General features: G+C 39.9%; 2 protein-coding genes across 5 annotated transcripts in view; both read right to left on the bottom strand.

The window, feature by feature from the left end:
• The window catches only part of ASB11 (ankyrin repeat and SOCS box containing 11), a 34924-nt gene extending 23581 nt beyond the window's left edge, over positions 1–11343 (bottom strand). Inside the window, exons 1-2 of one of the 3 annotated variants that reach the window (XM_020912127.2) lie at positions 9619–11343; positions 6072–6177 (exon numbers count right to left, since the gene is read on the bottom strand). In XM_020912127.2, the coding sequence (XP_020767786.1) occupies positions 6072–6177; positions 9619–9639 (127 nt within the window). In that variant the 5' untranslated portion in view covers positions 9640–11343. Of the gene's footprint in view, positions 1–4997; positions 5995–6071; positions 7102–9618 lie in introns of those variants that run through there. The other 2 variants (XM_020912043.2, XM_020912208.2) reach the window with 2 other exon arrangements.
• Positions 8553–22879, bottom strand: PIGA (phosphatidylinositol glycan anchor biosynthesis class A). 2 transcript variants are annotated; one of them, XM_020911731.2, is made up of 6 exons: positions 22804–22879; positions 20101–20880; positions 16014–16146; positions 15177–15309; positions 14804–15010; positions 8553–11638 (listed from the first exon to the last, which is right to left on the bottom strand). In XM_020911731.2, the coding sequence occupies exons 2-6, from the start codon at positions 20816–20818 to the stop codon at positions 11366–11368; spliced, it is 1464 nt and encodes a 487-aa protein (XP_020767390.1). In that variant the 5' UTR covers positions 20819–20880; positions 22804–22879; the 3' UTR covers positions 8553–11365. The 2 variants fall into 2 exon arrangements, with proteins under 2 accessions (XP_020767390.1, XP_020767596.1); XM_020911937.2 differs by having other exon boundaries at positions 20800–20880.
• Positions 22880–23623: the final 744 nt, after the last annotated feature.

Genomic DNA, 23623 nt, shown 5'->3' with positions numbered 1-23623 from the left:
TAAAAAGTGTATCTATCTATCTCATCTATCTAATCACTGGTGAATTGCATACTCCTGACATGTAGAATGCTTTTTCTAATAAGAAAAACAGACCGAAAGTTTAACCTGAAAATGTTATGTTTTTATCTCCGCTTGTTCTTGAGTCAGTTAAGCTGATGAGTGGATTTTTAAATCTCTTTGGACACTGATCATTTGCATAAGCTGGGAATAATGAGATAATGTATGCAAAGAATCCTCAATAGTCAGCCTTGGTTTTCTTTGACTACATCTCCATGTCATCGCACTCAGAGATGGACAAGCAGTGGGCTTAGCAGGGTGGTCTTCCCGATGGATGGCAACTCAGTGCCCTGGGCAATGTAAAAGGCAAGCCCACAGCCATGGCTTGGTTATTCTTGTGTCCTAATAATAACCAGTCAACCCGAGTCACCTGAAGGCACTCTTTAAGTATTTGCTTAAAACCAAGATTTAAATGGCAACTTGCTATTATGAGAATAATTCTAGCAATATTAACTTAAGAATAGCAACATGAAATGGCCTTATCTAAAACTCGCCTCCAGGCAGACTTTGATGTCCCCTTTCCTGCTAGGAAGCAGGCCATCTTAACCACGATTTCATCCTATTTCTAGTAACTTTCTCTTACTCATTAGGCCCCTAAGACCCACACCATACACACAGCCTGGACCAATCTCTCAAAATGTCACGCTGATGAAGCAGCCAGACACAGAAGAGGATATGCCACATGATTCCATCTCCACAAAGTACAAAAGGGGCCAGACTCACCTGGGGTGTTTGGAGTCAAAAGCACCATGGTTTGTGCACTTATCTGTATTTATATCCTACTGCAAGAAAGCGATTTCAAAACCACCCATCTACCGCTCAGTCCGATTTAAACTGTCATCTCCACTCCTCTGCCCACACTCGGCAAGAGGTGGCCGTCTCTCCGCCCAAGAAGGGCAACACGTTCTCACACAGGTCCCCACTTCCTTCTTGACATGCCAGCTCCTCTGGTACCATGGGGGTGGGAGGGGTGGGAAGAGGCGAGGGGGGTGGGGACCCACCTTTCCGGGGGCTGGAAGGAGGCCAGTCTTGCCCACTGGGCCTCAATAGCAGTCTTGCTCCTGGTTCCCATGCTAGCTCTCCACACTGGGGCTCCCTCCTAGGCCCCTGCCCTACACACTGGCCTTGGCCACCTCTCCCTCCTCCTGTCCCCCTCATCTGTGTTGCATCCTCTGATGCCCGCAACTCCCCCACCCAGGCTGGCGAGGCCGAGGCAAGCCTTCAGGCCACCTTGCGATCCTTGGAGGAAAAGAGAACAGTGATCCTGGGCTTGTCTGCTCACCACTCTCCAGTTCTCTTACTCCCAGTTGAGGAGCACAGGGGCACTTTGGTGAGTCACCTGCCTAAACAGACTTCCGGCTCTAAGGTGAAATGCCAGGCTCCCCTCCTTCCTGGCTCCAACTGATCTAAACTTACTTCCTCCTGGACACTCCATCCCTATGCTCTCAAGACTCCAGATGTAAAACAAACCCTTCACCCCACCTCAGATCTTATTTCTGGTTAAGTGGCAGAAACAGGACTGAAATTAAAGGTTTTGAGAATTGAGAAGACATCCTCTTCTGGTTTTAAGAGCGAGTGCTTTTTCCACCCTGCTCATCCTTCTGGTAGATTGACTCGTGGGGAGCACTTTGCTGTATGCCTCTTCTCTCTGTAAACCACAGGAAATAAATCAAGTGGATTGCCTTCAGTATGGAAGTCATTTCGGTTTCCCCACTAGAAATAAAGCCACTCTCGGGGAAGTCACCTTCCCAGTCACTCTGTTTCCCATCACTTGCTTCAAAGGACCTTGAAGGGTATTCACAAAAAACCCTTTTCCAGAAACTTTGCTATGGTGGGCTCTTGTTTTTCTATTCTGATTCCCAACACACAGTCTCTTGCTCTTATCATTCTTGTTTTGCAAATTGGAGCTAATTGTGAGAAATTGAGGATAGAAGTTATTTGGCAGCTAGAGAGTTTTTCCATTCCTTTCAGGAAATATGCATCTAAGCTCTCCAAATAAATGAATGCTGAAGTAGGAATCAGCCCTTCGCTTCTGAAGCAGTCTATTTTTAGTTATTTGGCAGGCTTCCTGTGTCACAGGGCCGCGGGCACATTTTGAAGATAAGTTTACTTTACCAATATGTTTACTTGTTCCTGATGAGGTGTATGGAAAATGTTCAAGTACTTTTTCATCCCCCTCTTTGACTTCTTCTCAGAATGTGATTTATATCTCTGGTTCTCAGGCTCTTGGAATAACAATTTCATGACAACGTCCAAAACCATAGATTTCAAGAACAAAATGGGTTCAGATGGAATACAGTTGTCCAAGTTCCAGGTATTCAAGATAAAAATCAATTATTAATTTTTTGCAATTTTACCCTTCCTAATTTCAACAAGTATTTGAGACAACTGGTTTATTTATTTAAAAAAAAATTGCCTGACTGGTTATCATCTCTAGTGCCCATGGAGCAATATTTATTCTCTCAAATTCCAAAATCATATGAAGGAATATCTTCTCCAACAGCATTTACCAAAAAAAGAAAATTTCAAAAGAATTTTGGATGTGAATCAAAATACAGATAAGAACTTAATAGAATTAAATATTTTAAGGAAAACAAAGGTAACTGGAAAAGACATAAGAAATGCCCCCAGTTAATGAAAATATTATAATACAACTGGGTTAAAATGCACTCTCTCTGGAACACTCAGCTCTGGTCAAGAGATGAACTACTGTCAATGAACATCATTCTGTAGTGAGACAGAAAGAAGCTTCCTCTGAACCCATTAGGAGTCAAGAGAGTTGAGCAGATGACAGGTCGGGTGGCAGAGCCCTGCCGAGGGCTGTTAGTTCCAACGTGGGACAGCCGACAGGCACTGTGATACATAACCACTCAGAGGATGGGTGGGCCGAGGCTTGCAGAGACAAGCACACTGAACAAGATGAGCTGGAGGGCTGGGCAAGAACGGACTGAAGGCAGGAAAAAACCGGGGAAGTGGGAAGGTCAGGAAAAAGAAGTCAGGGTGATAAGTCAGGCAGAGGTGTGGCCATCAAATCAAGGTCAGTCAGTCCTTTGAATTTAGAAAAACAAGAAGGACAACTGATTTTAGGCAAAACACTTGGAAGAGAATTCATTCTTTTTTCCAAGGGTGTAATTCCACTATCTCTTATCTGCAATTGTAAAATTCCCCAAATTCTGAAAACCAAGTCTTTCCCCAGTTGTATCCAAGATCCTTTAACAGCAAAACATGGTCATGACTCAGGTTTAACAACCTATTATTTTTAATTTGTATTTTCGCTTAGTGTGAATATTGATACTTTCACTATAGAAATATTGAAACCTTTGCCTGCAGGAGGCAGCTCCAGGCTCTGCTGGGAATGCTGTGGTAATACCCAGTATAAACACTGCGTAATCCTTTCAGTATCCCCTGCACGCCTGAATCCTGAAATGTGTCTGGCCCAAGGGTTGTGAATAACAAATTATCAACCTGAATCTACACTTTATTTTTATCAAGTTTGATGACCAAGTTATTGTACTAAATATAGAGCTTCAGTTCTGGCCAAATTAGCAAAGGTTGAAAAATCATACACATCCCTCAGGAGAGAGAATGTGTCTAGAGAAACATTTACGGCTGAAGGGAGGACCAGGTGCTGAAGGGAGGACCAGTGAGGCATCAGGTGCTGGAGATATGAGAATATCAAAGGTCAATAACAATGTTTCAAACTGCAAAATATGTATCTATTATTGACAAATTACACAAAGAAGCCTGAAAAAACTAAAAACCCACCCAAGCCCATAGCTGAACTCAATTCTGATGACTTATTTACAAATGGAACAGTTTAAACCATAAAGAAAGTATTGAATGATGTACTCCAGAATATTTTTTAAAAAAAACTTTACAAAAAATTTTACAGCTAAAAAATGATACTAAATGAGGGATGTGATGCTAGGTACAGCAACTTAAAGTGCTAGGATCTATGGCAGGCTCAACTCTGTCCTGGCTGACGTCTTTACTGCCTCTCCTTGTTTTTGATAGCCCTGACGATAATTTACAGAAACAGAATATGCTATTGGAGTCAAGAAAGGTAACCTTGGGCTGAGATTTCAGTAAATCAGTTAGCTGACTTACTGATTAAATGTCACATATTTTCCCAACAAACATTTGTCTGACCAACGAGCAGCAAAGTCAATTTCTGATCTGAGTTGAACACTCAGACAAAATTTTGTTCTTGGTTTTTAAAATGTCTAGTTTTAAATGTATATAGTATCTATTAACAGTGTCAAAAGAAAAAAAACTCTTGGAATCATGTAAAAACCACTGTTTCTCGCATATTACCACCTACATCATTATAAAAGGCCTTGTTTACCAAATCTGGATATACTATTATATATGTGTGCAATGTGTAGAAGCAAATGCACCATCCTCACACACATATATATGTATGTATACAGCAAGAAAATTAAACTGCAAAATTAACAAGCACTATTCAATCCATTGCTTCTTGTTAGTGATCATCGAAAAAGCATGTTTCTGACTTTTGTAACACCATGCCATTTGCAAATTAAATGAATATTATCCTAGGAGCTTCAACAAGTAAAGATATTTGAGCTAAAGAATAAGTGAGTTCTATTTATGAAAATTGTATTACGGCTCCAGGTTTTTATTATTATAAACCTTTCTTAAGAGAGTACTTCACTGAGGGCCACAAAGGCAGAAATAATGCACATGAGCACCAAGAGAAAATGTTTTCAACACGCTCTTGCTGATATTGACTATCTGACTTTACCTAATTTAAACTGTGAGGATGTATCTATGAGAACATCAAAACTGTGTGATGAAAACTTTGACAGCCCCGACTCGATTTACAAGTTAAATTAGAAAATAGCTTTTCAGATTATGCTTAACTTGAAATTCAAGTTACTTTTAGGTTTTTTTTTTTAAACCAAGTCAAAGCAACATACCTCCCTGAAATGTATGACAAATATAATCCCCAAAAGAAATCTCTTTCCACACTCCAAGGCTTCTGCCACTTTCCGAACCTTCGAGATTCTTCTCATTTTCCCCCGTTAATTGAAGCATTCTGAGGCTTTGCTTTTGGAGGTCTTATCTCTTTGGATAGGGCTGCTTTCCCTAGCGTCCTTAAAGTTGTCTACTGTATTGGAATCACACAACGTAAGTCTATTTTGAAAAGAGAATCTAGGATGCAAGATGAAATGGATACTAGATAAAGAATGAGGTAACCCTGGAACCCCTACAAACACTAAAAATACATAGGGAAATAAGGAACTCTGTTTATGAATAAATCCTCCTCTTATCAAGTGGCAGTCCCAGCAGTAACAATATCTGATTCATTTACTTTTGCAGCATCTCCCTACAATTAAGGTGCATCATTTCTTAAAAGTAGTAGAGACTAAATTCTGCAAAGCATGAGACCTTAAATTGTTTTGCCCAAAGGTCGGCATTTCATATTGTAATAATGTTTGCTGTGCTTTGCACCCTGTTGGGTATAAATGGATTCAGTGAAGGGGTTTCCCCTGACAGTGACAAGTGGCTAAGCAATTCAAATTGCAAATGACAGCACATATATATATGTGTATGTGTCACACACACACAGCATACCTATGGCTACTTTAAATCAAATTTACTGGTCAGTCCATTTCCTGGGGAAAGTTTTGTTAGAATGTATTGTTAACATTTGATTAAAATATTTAAGAAAATAATTCTATAAAGTAATTTTGTTGTTAGTAGAAATGAGGTTTCTCAAAGCACTCTTAGAAAGCCACTATTCTATTTATTTCTTAAAAAGTAACTGCTAATGAAACTACTAACTTGCAGAAAAGCTGAGAATCTTTCACAAATTGGTGCAGTCAACACCCTTTGCTACTTTAAATAATAATTTTTTAAAATAACCCAAAGTATAAATAAAATACTCAAAGCCAAAGTATAAATAAAATTTGTCTTCTAGAAATACTATTCATATGAATTATCTAGGAGGTTTCTTTTAAAGAATTGGGAACAAATTCATGTATTTTTACCTGAAATTTCACCAAAGATCTCTTCTGCTATTCTAGCCGCTTCTTTTCTATTTCCTTTGACGATATAGAAATGGGTTAGGAGTGCCAAGAACACTTTAATTAAAAGCTTGAAGAAAAAAAAAGTAGCAAACATTGTAATAAAAATGTTTTTAAAGCCATAGGAAACAGAACCGTCCTCCATTTTGGCTTACACTCTGTATAGGTTCTTGGGACTGCAAAATTTCACTGAGTTATAATTGGTATCATATGACATCTATTTTAAACCTTCTAGCTCTCTGTGCTCCTGTTACGGAGAACTGAGTTTGTAGATTCTAAGCTAACTGTGATTTGGCGACTGCATACACTGACATTCATGGCAATGTGAAATGAACGAAAGAAATTTCCTTCGAACCAGAAACACCAATAGTTCTAGACCTACATTTCTCAGTGTTGTTTAACAAACAGGATTCAAGTCCAAAATGTTTTTACCCCTCAATTCCAGTTTTTACTACGTTCTATTGAAAGGCAGGATTGGAAAGATAGAACAAGCTTCTCAGATCCTGTGGAGATGAAACAAGTTATTTGAAGTTCATAAAAAAGAAGTACTAATATTACATTCTGTGCTTTTGGTGGGAAGTACCAGCCCCTGGAACGCTTCAATATTCTCTTCATGCTGAGGCTATAAAGCCCAAATCTAAAATATGACCAGTTATGAAAGGCTATTTACTCTAAGGCAGTATTTAATAAAAGGCCCAGCTTGGATGCCTCTCCAGACTGGAAGCATTAGACCACTTGCTGTAATAGGTTCATCCATGACAAAGTCCCCTAGTAACATTTCTGATCTTTACTTCCTATTGTCAGGAAAGGTGGTGCTTCCTTCTCGAAAATGTGGGCTATAGTCAATCATGGAGGACTTATAATGAAAAGGATGAAGATGCCCTAGACTCCGGGTGAGGTATCCAAAGAGTCAATCAGTATCTTCCCTAGCTGGATAATATTCTCCTGTAATCCTAACTCTTCAACATGCATCGGCTGGCCAATACAAGTAAAGTTGATTTGTTTAATATACCTCGCCTGGGAAAAATAGATGCAGAAACTCGAAGTCTCCTCTTTCATTCTTGGCTACATTACATTTTCTAAATTTCTACAACCTATTGGAAAAGACAAACCCAAATAAAATTATAGGAGACAACTAAATCAACCTTATTTAATAAATGCTTGATGCAAAACTACAGGAGTTTCTCCTAGCACTCAGACAAATTAGAATGAGAATCAACCCCAAGGCACAATACATAACGTACCCATTTCAGTGTAGTATCTCCACGCCAGCACAAACTTGTGTGAACCTGTGTGGTTTCCATTTGCAAGAACAGATACTAGCATGCAAGGTTTTCTTTACCAAGCTCAGATTACCTAACCAAGCTATTAAAATACATAAACGTAAGTATTTAAGTTCTTTTCATGTTTCTTTCTCCAACTGTTCTGGAAGAAGGTGATCATTTACCCATGTTGGCCCAGTGACGTATCTAGTAATACCTAATATTACTCGATCTTGTTTTGAACCTAATTTTTTCATCTAAAACATGACTGTACTCTTCATTTTACATACCAGAAAAGCTGGCCGTGAGAAGCTTGACGTTCGTACTATGTAAGAGATTATCTTTACTAAATTTGAGCACTACGTTTGAGATGGGCGTAAAAGGCTACTGAAAAGATGAGTTAACTCACAGTATCTTGTAAAGAAGGCAAAACCATCTAGAGCATCAGGGTTTCTCAGCCTTGGCACTACTGACATTTTGGACCAGATAATTCTTTGGTGTGCGATGCCAATGCCCCACTCTTAGCCAGTTGGAACAACCAGAAATATCTCCAGGCATTGCCAGATGTCCCCTAGGGGACAAAATCACCACCGTCACATCCTGCTGAGAATAACTGAGCCATAGCCAAGTGTAAAGGATAACGGAAAATCAACTCCCCAAAGGATTATTGAATACAAATAAAAATCTACTGTAGAGAGCTTTGATTTTCAGAATTTCATATTTTAAAAATCCAGCACAGGATAATACAATTTAGCATCTTTGGGGAATGCAGAGAAGGATAAAATGGCCTGTAAAAAAACTTTGTGAAACTAAACACAGACCTATTATACCGTGACTGAGCTAAAAGTAAGTTTTGGTGTAATATAAATCAGAACATATCACTGGAGACTTTCGTGCTGGTAGAGTGGCTAAGATTCCGAGTTCCCAGTACAAGGGGCCTGGGTCTGATCCTTGGTCAGGAAACTAGATCCCACATGCCACAACTAAGACCTTGAGCAGTCAAATAACTATGTAAATAAATATTAAAAACAACAACAAAAAAGAATTTATCAATGTAGGGAACTGCTTTTCACTGCTTCCAACAAAGGAGGTGGGAGAAACTGGGCATTGGGCTGTACCCCATAGGCCTGCCAAGCCCTGTACTTGCCCCACCTCAAGATCAAAGAGCCCAGAGTCAGTGATAGAGACATCAATGGTTTAATAGATGGGGAATCTTACACATCTGAAGCAAGGTCCTGGAGTGACACCCCACTGTGTGCTGCAAGTAACAGGTAGCAGGATGGCAGGACATGGAGATAGGAGGTTTCGCTACTAAGGGAAGGGGCAGATTAGCAGCTATAGGGGAACTGATGTCAGGTGGCTCACCAGTTACCAGGGAAATAGCACAGGGACACACCCCTCACAGCTCCTTTGACAAGCTATCAGGTAGAGATGTTTGATGTAAAGATTAAAGCAAGCACTAGCTGGGGCCAGGTCAAGTACGTAGGAAGGTCAGTCCTGTGAGTAGGCTGCAGGTGAAGCAGGGACTGATGGTATACTAGGTTTCAGTAAATGAAGTCAAAATTCCAATTTTTCTTAAAATAGCTTACAAGATAGAGTATAATTATGTAATTCACATATACAATAGTTTACAGGAGTATTCACTTGTCTTACATAGTAATTCTAGTGAAGTGAAAAATACAGGCTTGTTTGGATCAGGAAACAAAGGCACAATTGAACTTGCTATTCCATGATTAAAACAAAGAATATTCTAGAAAGAAAAGATGACAGAGTAATTAATCAACTAAGATATTTCCATATTTCCTGTTTCACTAACGGACCAAGCAAAACATCAGATTGCACTAAAATTAAAAAAAGCATGTGAGGTAGGTAGGTGGGGGGAGTATTGCTCAATTAGTTAATAATATTCTATTTCTCAAACAAGGCAAATTCAGAAAAATGTCAAAATGTCATTTTGGTCTTTATTTTTGGACAGGTAGCGTGTTTTTATAAACCAGCTTTACATGTGCTACTTTTTGCAACATCAAAAGAAACACAATATATTTTTCATATATTCCTTATCACTGCAAGTTCACTTTCAAATAAATGTAAAAGTAGCAGGGTAGAACAATATGTTTCCACATATTGACCAGTGCAACACTGACAGTTACAATTAAGGTATTCAGGAAGCCTGAAAATTCAGATGTACTAGAACAAGCAAGTTTACTTCCACTTATTAAAGAAAAAAATAAGGAAAATATGCAACTTACATATTTTTCATGCAAGAACATTAAATCCTCTTTCCATGTGAAATAAATGGCAGTTTAATAGTTAAATGATAATTTTGAAGGGAAAAAAAGCTAAGAATAAAACACAAGAAAAAACAGGAGTATGCCTTTAAAAATTAATGAACAGATAAAAACAAATGTTATATAGTTCCCCGCTTTATCAAGAATACTGGCACTGTTTATTTCATATTTATATAATTCAGTTTCTATGCCTAAAAATCCCAGTGAGATCGAATGGTTTGGGTCAGTCTGTTTTTCGTTAACAAAAGAACCCCTAACTTCTAGATATTAAAAACTGTACTCTTGCATTTGTGTTTTAAAACACAAATATATTTCTTATGTATCAGTGGCAACCAATTAACAGACATGTTAAGATACTTTTTTAAAAGTTCTGTGAATGTTGTCATTAAAAAAAATCCTGTAAAGAATCACAATACTGCCAGCGTCTAACTAGCACGTCCACAGTGCCTCACTTTTGTGATTTCACAGTCCTTTATCACAAAAATTTATTCTAATAAGGAGTTCAAAGAATTAATAAGACACACCATGTGGATAATTTGGGGTTTAAAAACCCATGGCTCTGGGCAACAACAATTATAGTTAAAAACATCCATCCACAAAGAGACTGTTCCTAAAATTTTCAGACTCAACTAGCTATAAACAAAATATTCTGGGTCAAGACTTCTGCACACTGACAATACTTATCAGGCATCAGCTAGGCCACAAGTGAAGGGAGGTGACTTCTATCAAAGATCCAGGGTAGCAGCTGATTTTGAGATGGCACACCTCGTACATTCTGCTCGGAAAACACGAAGGCATTGACAGAGGACTAAATTATGCACTGAGAGATGTGGAGGGTTTCTCTGCACTATCATCAACAGTGGGATCGGTCCCTAGTATTTAAAAGGAAGAAGCATTTTCATACATACAACTGAAGACGAAGGCTTGACCTAGGAGAATGCATTCAACAGGATCAGAGAAGAACTCGGAGTATGCAGGCAATTTTTTCCTGGCATTAAAAACCATCAGCATTTTTGGCGTGGTGGATATCTTACCACTTCATGTCAAATATGACTATGACGAAGTGAGCCATTTATTTGAGTGATCAACAAGGAATGAATGCATCCCCTGGTTCTTAACGCAGGAAGCATCTAGTTCGACATGTGACAGGTGCTTCAAACAGGCTGGTTGCTGACAGCCCATTTTACTCAAGAAACCTGATTATATAGAACACTTACTGAGTGTACCCAATAAGTTATGAACATGACTTCAACGTCTAATAAACGTAGTATGAACATGACTTAAAAAAATAGCTCATAGAGTTGTTGTACTTCCCTAAAGAAAACCTGTAAACATCTGGTGAACGTCTAATGGTAGAACATTTAAAACTGGCCAAAAAATGCCCAGGAAACGTTTGGCCCTTCAGCACCCAAAGCTTCCAAAATATAACATTAAAACATCTCTGCTAGAGGGATTTCAGTAGTCTGAAAAATTGCATACCTGAGTGGCTTCAATGCTCTCTCCTAAATTTTAAATAAGTGCAAGGAGTTTCAGCACTCAGGAATTGCATAAGTGTTTATCTTTCCTCAAAATAAAACATTGAATGATATAGAGGTAGCATAACTTACTAAATTAAGTTTAAAATGAAAAAGAAAAAAAGCAAGGTTATTTTCAATAGTCTTAATAGAACTATTACAAGTATTGAAAATCTCACAATTCAGGCTTTCTTCTATCTTGTTTCAGACAGCTCAGTATTCTCAGCCCCCCTTTTACTATATTGATAAGGATATCGATGAGCCCAGGCACCCTTTGGCCCTGTGGCATCTACTGCAACATCAATGAAAGAATCTGGAGTCACCCATCTCAGGAAAACGAGGAAGAGAAAGTTGAATACAGCCAACAGAGCAAAAATGCAGCCTGTCACAGGGCCACAGTGAGAGATGAGTCTGTCCAGCCGTTTGCTCATGGGTAACACAGCTTCTCCTACCACTTGGTCGTACACCTGGTGGGACAGAACCAAAAATGAGCAAAACATCGCAGGCTGCAACAAAACAACGACCTGCACAAGTCAGGAGTGCTTTAGAGATGTAAACAGGAGGCACTTACATTTCACTGTTGTTACAGTAAAGATGTGATGAATGAAACTGCTTACACTTAGTACTGCCATTTGACTCACTTATGGAGTGCCTCCTCTGGACAAATCACGGGGGTGTATTGACCCAGATGAATTTACCATGGCTCCTGTACCCTAGGGGATCCCTATCAATATTTAACCAACTAGGAGAATTCCAAAGTCCTGAGAAGCTGGAATGGCTTTTGGGGTCACCTCTGCCGAGACTTATTTAATTCAGCAGTGACGTCCAAAAGCGGGACTGGCCCTTTAGGACTCCTGATTCAACTACCACCAGGGAGCTACAATCCAGGGCTCAGAGAGGCTCTTCTCTTCACAGCCAGGAGAGGCTTAGTTGCTGTGCACAGGCAAGGAGGAAACAGAAACATTTCATGGGTGCCAAATCAAAGGAGGGGAGAGGGGTAGGGGAAATTTGGGTAGAGGGGACAGGCCAAACACTGGCAAATAAAGTTCACTTCTGAGAATTGGTAAGTAGATGGCTTGCTTTTTTAAGAACTGCTAAGCACTAAACTCTGAAATATTAAAAAAAAAAAAAAAAAAAGCTCTCTGAAGTTACTTCAAACACATAAAATGGGCTGGCCTTCGTGTTTTTTAACTGCACTTGGGCATTACTCGTGCTCATTCTCGTGGTATCAGATCTGTAAACTGTCTCGTTTTGACCTCAGGAATGTTCTGATGTGCAGAGCAAGTTCTAAAGATCAATGGTCTCTGAAAGGCACGGGCTGGTTTTGTCGAGTTCCTCGTGTCGAGCATTTTCATACTGTTCATGGGGTTCTCCTGGTAAGAACACTGGAGTGGTTTGCCATTTCCTCCTCCAGGAAATGGAGATGGTTAGATAGCATCACTGACTCAATGGACAGGAACTTAAGCCAACCTCAGGAGACAGTGAAGGACAGGGAAGCCTGGCCACAGGGCCACGAAGTGGCAGACACAACTTAGCGACTGAACAATAAATGTCAAGCATTACACTGAGTGGTGAATTATAACTGAAAAAGTATGTTTCCAGCACAAACACCAATTTAATTTCTTGATTAATTTTTCTAAATAGCAGTTAAACTAAGGAGTTTAAAGGGATCAAACATCCTGTGTGAAACAGGTAGAATTAAAAGAGCAACTAGAAACTGACCCGTGTGTCCACCTTTATTTCTAGGTCAGTTAACTTATGATCTCAAGTGACAAAATAATACTTTGCTACTATGGAGAGAATGACAGGCTTGACAATCCATTAGCAATAAGGATTCACTTTCTTCTTTGCATGTATACTATAAACCGTCATAGGGTAAAACTGAAAACAATACAGATGTTCTACTATTACTTTAAGCGTAACTGAAGGAAAATTTGTGGCTTAACTAAAACCCTAATCCACTCCTTTAACACAGGCTGAAAAACTGTCACCGTAGTTCTTTGTCCCTGAACTTGTTATGTATAACAGGGCACACTTCTGAGGTTTGCATGTTGATCAAAAAGGCAAGGCACAATTAGAGATATGGTTCTCAGTCAGGATGGGCCTCACTAAGAAAATCTGCCTAACCAAATATCCCTGCCCGCCACTCCTGAATTTCGCCCCTACCCTCCAGCAAAGGGTCTTGTGAGAATCCAGCAGTGGCAAGGGCACAGGAAAATAGAATGAACTGAGCCTGAAAACACTCCTGAGACAATTCTGCCACGCACTCCCAGCAAGTACTCAGTGCTGTGCCCCAACTTCCACAGGAAAACAAGGAAATGTAGTTATTTCAAACTGGTGGAGTCACTGGTGGAGTTAACGTCTAGAAAATATCTCAGGGTCATTTCAGTCAAAACTGTTTGTTAATACAAATTATCTCATGTTTCAATGGAAAATTTGTATGACAATTTTTGGAGAGTTTTGTTGCCCTTCCATTCAAATACGGGCTCACCTTATGTATGGGAATTTACAATTTAGGCCAGTTAAGACTCTGTAATGACCTAGAGGGGCTGGGTGGGAGGGACCGGATATATGTATGCATGTAGCTGATTCACTTTATTGTATAGCAGAAACTAACACAACATTGTAAAGCAATTTTATATATATATATATATATATATATATATATATATATATATATATATAAACACAAGAAAGCCTTTCTGCTTACTCAGCTCTATCTAGCTCTCAACTTTGGGCTAGAAACTAGTTGCTCCACTGAATCTAGTAAGAGTACCCAGCACTATCTTCTCCAGGCTCCCAACCAACTGTCCTTTTGCATACTAAGTTTCCAAATACTAAGAAGCACAGCATTTCCATTCAGCTTATTATGTTGTAATAAGAGGCAGGAGGCAGACGAAGTAATGAGAGGCAGTTAAACAAAGATGAAATTGAGTAGAATAACTGAAGTACTGACCTCAAAATAAAGACACATTTCCCACAACTGTACTCTCCCACCTAAGGACATTAACCTATTTCCTGCACCTGTCCTTTTGGAAATTCTCTACTGCTGCTTTCCATTTGTGATCCTACTTACATTTGTCATGTGCATTTGGAATTCTAACTTACTATGTTCCCCATCAGCCCAAAGATGCAAAAATCTCCTTTCAATTAAAAAAAAAAAAATCACAGCAGCTAGCAAGAGCCACATAAGTTTTAGGAAGTAGCCTGAATTAAATATTTGTAAGTTACAAAGTTGCCACAACTGGGCTAAGCAAAACCAGGTATTTTCTAATAGACCTATATGCTTTAGAATTATAAACAGCCTCAAGAAAATGTTTAAAAGTAGATTTTAATATTAGTTTTGCCTCTAATTGTTGTTACTTCTAGAAAAATCTGTAACTCTTATATGGCCAGTTTAATGAAATGTCTAGATACTGCATTACTATTTTTCAGATGTCAAAGGCAATGATCTGACTAGAAACTTAGCCTAGTATACACAAAAAGAAGTCTCATTTGGAAAGAGACCTCATAAATTTAAGCAATAGAGCAGAAATGGTAAACCTATATAAAAGGAGTAAATGTGTATGTGAAACATCAGGTAAGAATTCCAGACACAATCTTCAAATACCCTTCTCTAGCACGTGACGTACTTTTTCAGTTCTCTCTGCAACGTTCCTCCAGGTGTAGAAAGTCTTTACAATGTTATGGATATTTTCTGGAGGTGGCAATGCTCCTGACTTCAGTTGGAAAATAGCTTTTTCCAATCCCTCACACAAAGATTTTACAGAAGGCTCACATAAAATGATAAGATTTTCTGGAAGTACTTCAGGAATTCCACCAACCCTGGTACTTACAACCTTAAAAAGAAAAACAAAACAAAACAAAAAAATGTGATCCACCAGAATTCATCTCAGGTAAACAAGCAAAACCAACTTAAAAAAATGTAACAGACTGCATCTGATTATTTTTCAAAATACACATGCAGAAACCCCAACAATGTAATAAGCCCTCCGAGCTTTTTACCTGTAAACCACAACTGGCTGCTTCCACAATCGCCATGCAGAATGCTTCCGTAAGAGAAGTATTAAGAAAAATATGTCCTTGAACTAAGACATTTCTAACATCCTTGTGTTCTAAGGCTCCCAAGAGACACACTCTGATTTTTGAAACAAGAGAAGAAAGAGGGGAGTAACAATCATGGTATAAAAGAAATATCGTTCATAAGCTTCTAACGTTTTCCATCTCAAAAGACTGGTGTCACCCAACTCTGATCTAAAAGTCATATAAAACTGTTTGGTTAAAACTCATACAGCTATACATATTTCTAACTTCTGTCATAGATCAAATTTCATCCTCTCCAAAATTAGTTTGCATTCCATGAAAAGATTAATACACTTTGATGAGTAAATGTTAAATTATCATTTCTACATAGGAAAATGTCTCTTTTAAATTGAGGCTCCACATGCACATAGCTCACATGTTATCTAAGTTAACAAGGAAGAGAAATGTTTGAATCTGTATGTGCAAAGCAGTTTACATGATTTGGGCCATGCTATTTAAATCACAACTCAGTATGGCTTGAGAATCTGCAAACATTTCCAATCAAAGTAGCTGTTTTTTGTGCATTCTTGGGTGCCCCAACCAGTGTCCCCTAAGGTCAAGTAATATTGGGCTAACAAAAAAATTACGAATACCCTATCTAGGGTTTCCATTTTATATAATTTTTTAAAACAGGCTTCGCATTACTTTGTTTTATCAAGTACATGTAGCAGAAGCAGCCCACTTAATGCAGGCATGAAACCAAAACCAAATTTATGTAAGATATTTTCTCACCCAAGACAATATGGAATCCATTAATACCTGTCATGGAGCTGGTATCTTTCCCGTACTTCTTCCAAAATGATTCTCTTTGGTCCCTCTCCTCCAATTATGAATTTTAAATCAGGATATTTCTGACAGAGTTCAGGTATTATACCACTAAGTAAATCGGTCCCTGAAAACATAAAGTTGAATGTTGGAGATGTTAATAATTAAACTTAAAATTTTTATCAGAACTGAGAACCCACTCACTTTGAAAAGTATTAGCTTACATAAGCAGAGAAACAAATTCCCTTAACCCTTTCCTAGAATGGCGGAATCACTCACAAACCATCAGCGGTCCCCCAAGAATTCTGCAAGATATATACTGACACCCATTGTTACCGTCTACCCACTCAGTTCGTGGACTATTTTGTTTCAACAGCATTCAAGTTATTCACCTGTGATTACACAACGCCTGTGACTAAAAAAGGCATTAAAGGTAGCTAACATTTCAGTTAAATTTTTCTACAGAACGGGAGAGGTGACTGGAGATCTGGGTCTTATTCCGGCCTTTGTACAAGCAAGGTCTTTGACAATGGGAAAGTTTCCTGATAAAGAAAACGAACAGAGTACTGTACCTAAAGTCAAAGGTCTCTCTCAACCACAAATTCTACTGAACTGTGATTCTACCTCCTACTATAGGAAAGGGCTAAGCAGCAAAACATAACTGCTGCCTCCATTTTGTTAAGAATGCAGTTTGTACACAGGATTTTGCAACGAATGCTATGGTATTAGCAAAATTTATAAGAATAGTCCATCTAAACCTGTGATAGCCCACTTGCCCCAAATGACAGTGGATGAAGGTGGCAGGACCTCATGTGCCAGATCATTACAGTCTATAGAACAAAAGGGTGTATGTTGGTCCTTTCTTTCCTTTTAATGAAATACTTTCTCATAATATGTATATACAACCTCAGGTAATAAAAAGCAGCAAAGTAAATTTTGCTCCACTAGTCTGAAAAGTGGCTATACAAAGAGACAGTAGTGATGTTTGAGAATTTAGTTCATTAACAATGACAAACCATACACATTCAAAAGTAAATGTAAAATAAGCCAATTAAAGCTTAAAAAATGCACATAGACACATACACAAGAACTGCACTTCAGTCAATCTTCCCACATATAGGCAGATTAATTATTAAAAAGATGGCAGGAGAAATAATAAAGGCTCATTTTAACTAAATAATTCAAAGTAGGATTAAATAAACTCTGCTAGTATTTTTAAAATATGACTCCATTAGCAAACTCACATGTGGCATTTATGAATTATGAAACCTTCTCATTAAAATCTTATTTATGAATTATGAAACCTTCTCATTAAAATCTTAGCTATCTCTGTTTCAAGTGTATCATCAAGCCCATCAACTGGATTTCTAGATAAACCAGATGTTTTACTGACGTCTATCAATCAGCATCCTATAATTCCTTCCCCTCTTTCTTCTAATACAAAGGTTAGAACAACATATAGAGTAATAATCGGAGTCATTAACAACAGCTAACATCTACTGAGTGCTCCCCACAAATAAAAAATGCTCTGGTACCTCTAGCAAGAGCCTAACGCAACAAAACACACACAAAGACTTTCAATTGCCATATTCACACAAAATGGACTAGAAAATTTCTGATTCAAAGTTCTTCTAAAGCACAGTCTGACAGTATTTTAAGGAACTTTCTGAATCTATACCTAGGCTAATGGCTGGGCTGAGGATGGAGGGAACAGGAGACCTTAACTTGAGAAGAGCTCAACTCAGGCTGGTTCTCTCTCTTACTTACTGTGTAAACTGGGTGAGTTACTTACCCTCTCTGAGACTCAGTTTCTTTGTTACATGCAGATAACATCTACACTACAGTTGGGAGGGTCAAGTGAGGTACTGTACCACGCACAGGCTTTATCAACTGCAGAATATAAGTGCAGGTCGTCATTACCACTACAGCAAGAAGCAGGGCACGCCTGCGCACGCACAGGAGCACCGCGGAGCCCTGCTGAAGAGCAAAGCAGGCCCGACAGAGGCGGAAAGAGGCCGGCCAGGGGTCCTGGGAAGCAGGAACTTTGAGTTATCCTCTTACTTAATACGTTCCAGTGGCCTTGATATCTGGTCCACATGAACACCACCTAAAGAAATTAATCTATTAATAATTAACAGATCATTAATATAACTACTCACTTTGGGGCTACAGATATGGCTGTTCTGTCTTAGAGTGTTACTGGCAAATGGAGAGGGTTTGATACATTTTTTTAATTATTGAACTGAGAACAGGAAAGGCTATACCTGCTGTTGGTTAATTCAGCTGGTTAAAATACCATGATTAGTGAGGTAAAGGTACCAGGTTCAATCTTTGAACAGATAAGTTAATTCTGCTCTGATCCTTGACCATGTATGCATCATACACTTTCTTAGCTGGTTATGTCACCAGGGTGCTTTAAAAAAAAAAAAAAAAAAGGCATAAACACATCACCAATATCCCAAGAGGGATTCAGAACACAGAATGCTGCTCCATTCACATCTTCTTCAAGTAAAGAATGAAAGCATGCCACTGCCTGCACCCCTCAAAACGCAGTTCAGTGGTTTTCTCACCAACCTCGGTTTATCGGCTCACTGCAGACCAAGACTCTCCATTCCTAAACCACTCTGACCAAGGCCCACATCTGCACTCCCCAGTGCACTGGGACACTTCGGACCCCACTGCTGAGCTGAATGCTTACCAGGAATCAGCTGCATTTCTCCACAAATCTATTTGATACCAACTGCACTTGTTACTGTATTTGGCTTACCTAATTAAATAGCACATAAACGGACAAAATGAGTTTCTGTGAAGCTAAGCTGAACAGCCTGAAACACTCAGTCAAGATATAGAAAAAGTCCTTGTCAGATCAGGGGGTATCCTGAACCATTGTGTAAGATCAAAAACAAATGAAAAATTCAGAGGTACATCACTTCACACGCCTTTAGGGTCTCATCACACGTAAGAGACCCAGACTGGCAACTGTAAATTATGCTTCTTGAAGATGGCTGTGCAAGAAAGATGATTCCACTCAAACCAATGAACCAATACTCTTAAGCCTACAGGCCTACATCTTCTTATTGGCAATTCGGTGCATGGTAACAGTATTTTGAGTAAATTCAAATATTTAAAAGGGTGGTTACATATTATCTTTTTCACAATTCCCTACTTCTAGTGACAATTTTGATGGCTGACAATTGGTTTTCTGATACCATCCAGAAGACCATTTATGTTTTGAATAACCGGACTGCTTCAGACTCTCAGTCAGCGAGGCTGTGGTATCTGTGAAATGCTGCAGAGGCACTGAAGCCATCCTCTCTGAGCACAGCAGACCCTTCCCGAGTACTTTATAGGACCCATCACTGAACCTCCTAAGATTACCACTGCTGCTCAGATCACACAGAACGGAAACAGTGAGACTCAGAGGTGTTAAGTAGCTTGTCATCGATGACACAGCAGGACAGAACCAGGATAGGATTTTGGGCCATCTAACCCCACTTTCTTCATCACTTACCTGCCAATACATTATTGTCTTATCTACACTGAAAGGAAATAAGCAAGCTACAGAACGGCAATGTGCAGAACAAGCTCACTGACTCTGAGTAAATGAATTAAAAACAACAGGAAAGCTATAAATCAAAACATTCATTAGGGTCATCCCTGAATCACACAGTTACAGCTGATATTAGTTTTCACCCTTGTGATTTTCTTAGCTTTCAAAATATCTGCAATGAAAAAAAAGGGTTATGTGGTGGGCTGTACTTTTCACTGTATATGCAGGGAAATTTTCAACAGACCTTAACTATTAAACAGCATCAGGTTGTTTTTCCTTTAAGCAACTATTAAAACATCAAAGGTGGGGGGGGGGGTGAGGGTAGAAATAGTATTTACCACTGTTCTAGAAATTTCTCCTTTAGGATGTATAAAACACATTAGACCCTTCTTTACTGTATTTAACACAGAAGTAGTTATAAAACCGTAAAACAAAATGAGAAGCCCAACAATCATTTTAACACAGATATTCAACAGCTTTCTACAAGGAAAAAAAGGCTATGCAGTACAATTGTAGCTATCATTTCATTACCTTTTCTGTAAACAAGTCTGCTGACAACAACAATAGTTATTATACTATCATGCCTTCTAACTGGGTCTGGAGTGAAGTCAGTAGGATCTACAGCATTAGGAATGACGGATACTATTTCAGGATTCAGTGCTGCTCTTAGCACAGTGTTTTCCTTACTAGTGTAAGAGACACAAATTATGTGGTTTGTGTCACAAAGAGACACAGTTAGAAGCTTGTTTGTAAGCACCGAGCTGACATCAGCAAATCCGAAAAGGGAATGGTCCGTGAAGACTGTCTGGAGGCCCATTGTCTTGGCGTGGAAGAGGGCATCATGGGCCATGGCAGAAAAGGAACTATGTGAATGGATTATCGTGACTCTCTCCCGAACAAATATGTACCTGAGCAATGGCAGACTGTGAAAGAGGGTCGTGGCTGTAGATTGGTTGTACATGACTTTCAGAGGCAAGTAATAGACTTTGAGGCCATTAGTGAGGTAACGGACGCCTTTGCGATTTCCGTAAGCATGGGTGACAATTATGACCTTGTGCCCTCTTTCGATCAGGCACTGAGAGAGCTGGTAAATGTGACTTTCCACGCCTCCCATGTTTGGGTAGAAAAAGTCCGACACCATGCATACATTATGGGCACAGGTCCTAAATGTGTGAAGACTTCCAGGGATGACACAGGAGAGTGATGCTGAGGAAGGCTGGCCATGCCCACCTCTTCCTCTACAGGCCATGCTGAGATGGTTTAGGCATTAGTCCTTAGAGCAACCCAGTTAAGACAAGTGTCCTCTAGTACCTGAAAGAGAGAGTAGACAGGATCTCAGCTCAGAGACAAAATGCATTCCGCACTCCAAATCCAGACATACATATCGTTTTAATGTTAATGTAAATTTGTTAGCTCTTTCCCTAGAAATAAAACATACAATGAATTCATGCATTTGACAGCATTTACTTGCATACCATTTACTGTGGGCCATACAACAAAACTAGACACTGCAATGGTCCTCATATCTTAATTTTGATCTAAGAATACCACTACACATAATTTTAAATAATTTTTGTTACCAAAGTATAATAATACTTTGCCGTACTAACCAAGCAGTTTATCCTGACAATTAGACATGCAACTCTTTACAGAAAAGGCTTGCTAACCTCACTTCGGAGCTTAAGCCATTGACTCAATGAATCCCATCAAGTTCGCTAGTATTAACTCTGTAATTTACACTAAAATATATCCAGAGTAAGAACCGTCTTTTGAGAGTAACTTTTTAAAGTATTACTTGGTAGCACATGCCAGACCTCACTTTGCCCTTCCTTATTCAAAAACAGTGATAATCAAACCGTTCCTTTCATTTCTTAAAACTTTCGGTTATGTACATCTTCCCTCAACGAATGACCCTTTCTTCAGTTTGGAATCTAAAGATAAAAACTAGAGATGGGCTAGATCTGGGGCCATTTTCTACATCTGAAGTAGGAAATGTTCAGCTAAGGGGTCCCGAGATCATCAGTGCAAAATACCCACTAAACATTCAATATGACTACAGATTCTTAAGACTTTTAACGTAAAGAGAAAGCAAGTGAAACTCATCCTCAGCTTTTACAAATGTGAATTCCATGCCTCCAGAAACTCAACTATACAATGGGAAGCCATTCTAAATGTCTGAGTTTCTGATTCACCACAAACTCAGAAAATGCAAAGCAACAGCTTGTGCAAAATCTATTCTCTCCAACAAAGTCATCTTTATTTTAAATACAGTCTCAGAAATACTCAGTAAGTGTTTGTTGAGCTGAATTTACTAATTAAGATTCAATATTACCAAATCAAGAGATAAGTTTGTACTGTTAAGTAGCTTCAGTAACGTTTTCTTACTGTGGTTTCTTACTTAAACCTGAATTTCCAGTTCCATTCAATTTTAAAAGATGAATGATAACGAAAACAGTGAGTAAAGAACCAAATGAAATGATTTAAAGCTCTGTCATTAACCTGCAATGTTCTGTAAGCAACCTGTCTATCAGGGTATCACGCCTAACACCTTCATGGCATAAAAGCACAACAAACGGTACAAGCACAAAATCTTAAGATTTTAAAGCTGAAGAGAAGCTTGGAGATCTAGTGAAACAACTCTCTTATTTTCCAAATGACAAGTTGAGCGATTTGTCCAAGGTCCCCACTCAGCCACTTAAGTGGCAAATGCGAGATGGCCGTAAAATCCACAGCCACAGTCAATGAGTCCCTGGACAGTCATCATCAGCAGACTTCTGAGAAACCTTAGAGGGGCCCTGGGGGCGGGGAGGATTGAGGCAAGAGCACCGTGTTTCCAACCCAACCCCCGGGCGCCGTCCGGCTTCACTTTCTGAGGTCGCCGGGGAGCGCCAGGGCCAAGGAAGAGATGACTCCACCTCAGTCAGCGACCCCGCGCGGGGTCTCGCCAGGACCCAAGGGAGGAAGACGGCCAGAAAGTGAGCAGGAAACCGAGGCCGAGGGTCCCGGAGCCGTTCGTCCCGCCCGCCTCAGCCGACAGGGAACCGGCTACAGTGCGGCCGCCTCAGCGCACCCTCAGCCCCACTCGACTCCCGAGCCCCTCGACCCCGAATTCTGAGCCTCAAGCTGGGTCGGCTTCTCCCCCTCCATCACCGGCTATGCTCCCCTGAGGACAGCCCAGTCCCAATTTGGAAGATGGAGAGAGGACCGGCGACGGGAAGTCAGACGCGTACTTACCGGCAAGTCCCATGGCCGCCAGTGTCCGGACCTCCCGCGGCTGCAGCCGGAGTCCCACCCAGCAGCTCCGAGGCACCAATCAAGGGCGTCCGCGCGCGAGCGCCGCACCTACAGGACAGCCAATCAAAAAGAGGAACTGGAGTCACGCGCAGGAGCGACTCCCCGCCCATCAGCGTGCGATGTAACGTCAGCACGCGCCTACACGTGTCACCACGATGTTCCGGAAGACTTGTTTTCTCTGTATTGAAAGCAGTAATGCTCGGTTTAACCTTTTATGTTAATTCTTAATGTTACGGTTCTCTAAAAATCGGCCTTGGTCTCTTGCTACACAAGCAACCCACCAGGACTCTTCAACCGGGTAAAACCAGCACTCCCTAGCGTGCCTCGCAGCGACCCATTGGCGCTCCTGGGAGTTGTAGTCCCGTGGCCTTTGGAGGCGAATCCGAACTTAGAAAACTCACTCCCAGGATGCACCGCACGTCTAACCCGAATCTAGCGGATGGTCAGGTGAGTTCGCGCCGTGGTTGCCTAGATACGGTGTCTCTTTTCTGGACGCCTGTTCGCTCTGGCTTCCAGTTAGACTTTGCGCTGGCTGGGATGGCTGCAGAAAACTGGGGTCATGGTTGCGTTTTGTTTTTTGTTTATCATCTCTGCTACAGAAGCTCCGCCAGGTTTTTACCACTCTGGTAGGATTGCCTGATGTAGTGAGTAAAATACACAAAAAGTCAAAGTTTTTAATAATTTGAATTTCAGATAAATAATGTTTATGTAAGTATGTCCTAAATATAAGGGACTTTACTAAAAGGTTATTTATCGTTTA

Source organism: Odocoileus virginianus, unplaced genomic scaffold (assembly GCF_023699985.2).
Source record: "Odocoileus virginianus isolate 20LAN1187 ecotype Illinois unplaced genomic scaffold, Ovbor_1.2 Unplaced_Scaffold_6, whole genome shotgun sequence".
NCBI classification, from domain to species: Eukaryota; Metazoa; Chordata; class Mammalia; order Artiodactyla; family Cervidae; genus Odocoileus; species Odocoileus virginianus.
This window is presented reverse-complemented; position numbering and strand designations above follow the sequence as displayed.

Excerpts from the sequence above, each read along its gene's own strand:
- PIGA (XM_020911731.2), bottom strand. The coding sequence starts at position 20,818 with ATGGCCTGTAGAGGAAGAGGTGGGCATGGCCAGCCTTCCTCAGCATCA. Across the intron at positions 16,147-20,100 it reads CAGACTTGTTTACAGAAAAG|GGACCGATTTACTTAGTGGT; the intron begins GTAATGAAATGA and ends TTATGTTTTCAG. Across the intron at positions 11,639-14,803 it reads TTGCAGAGAGAACTGAAAAA|GTGTACGACCAAGTGGTAGG; the intron begins GTACGTCACGTG and ends CTGTCCCACCAG.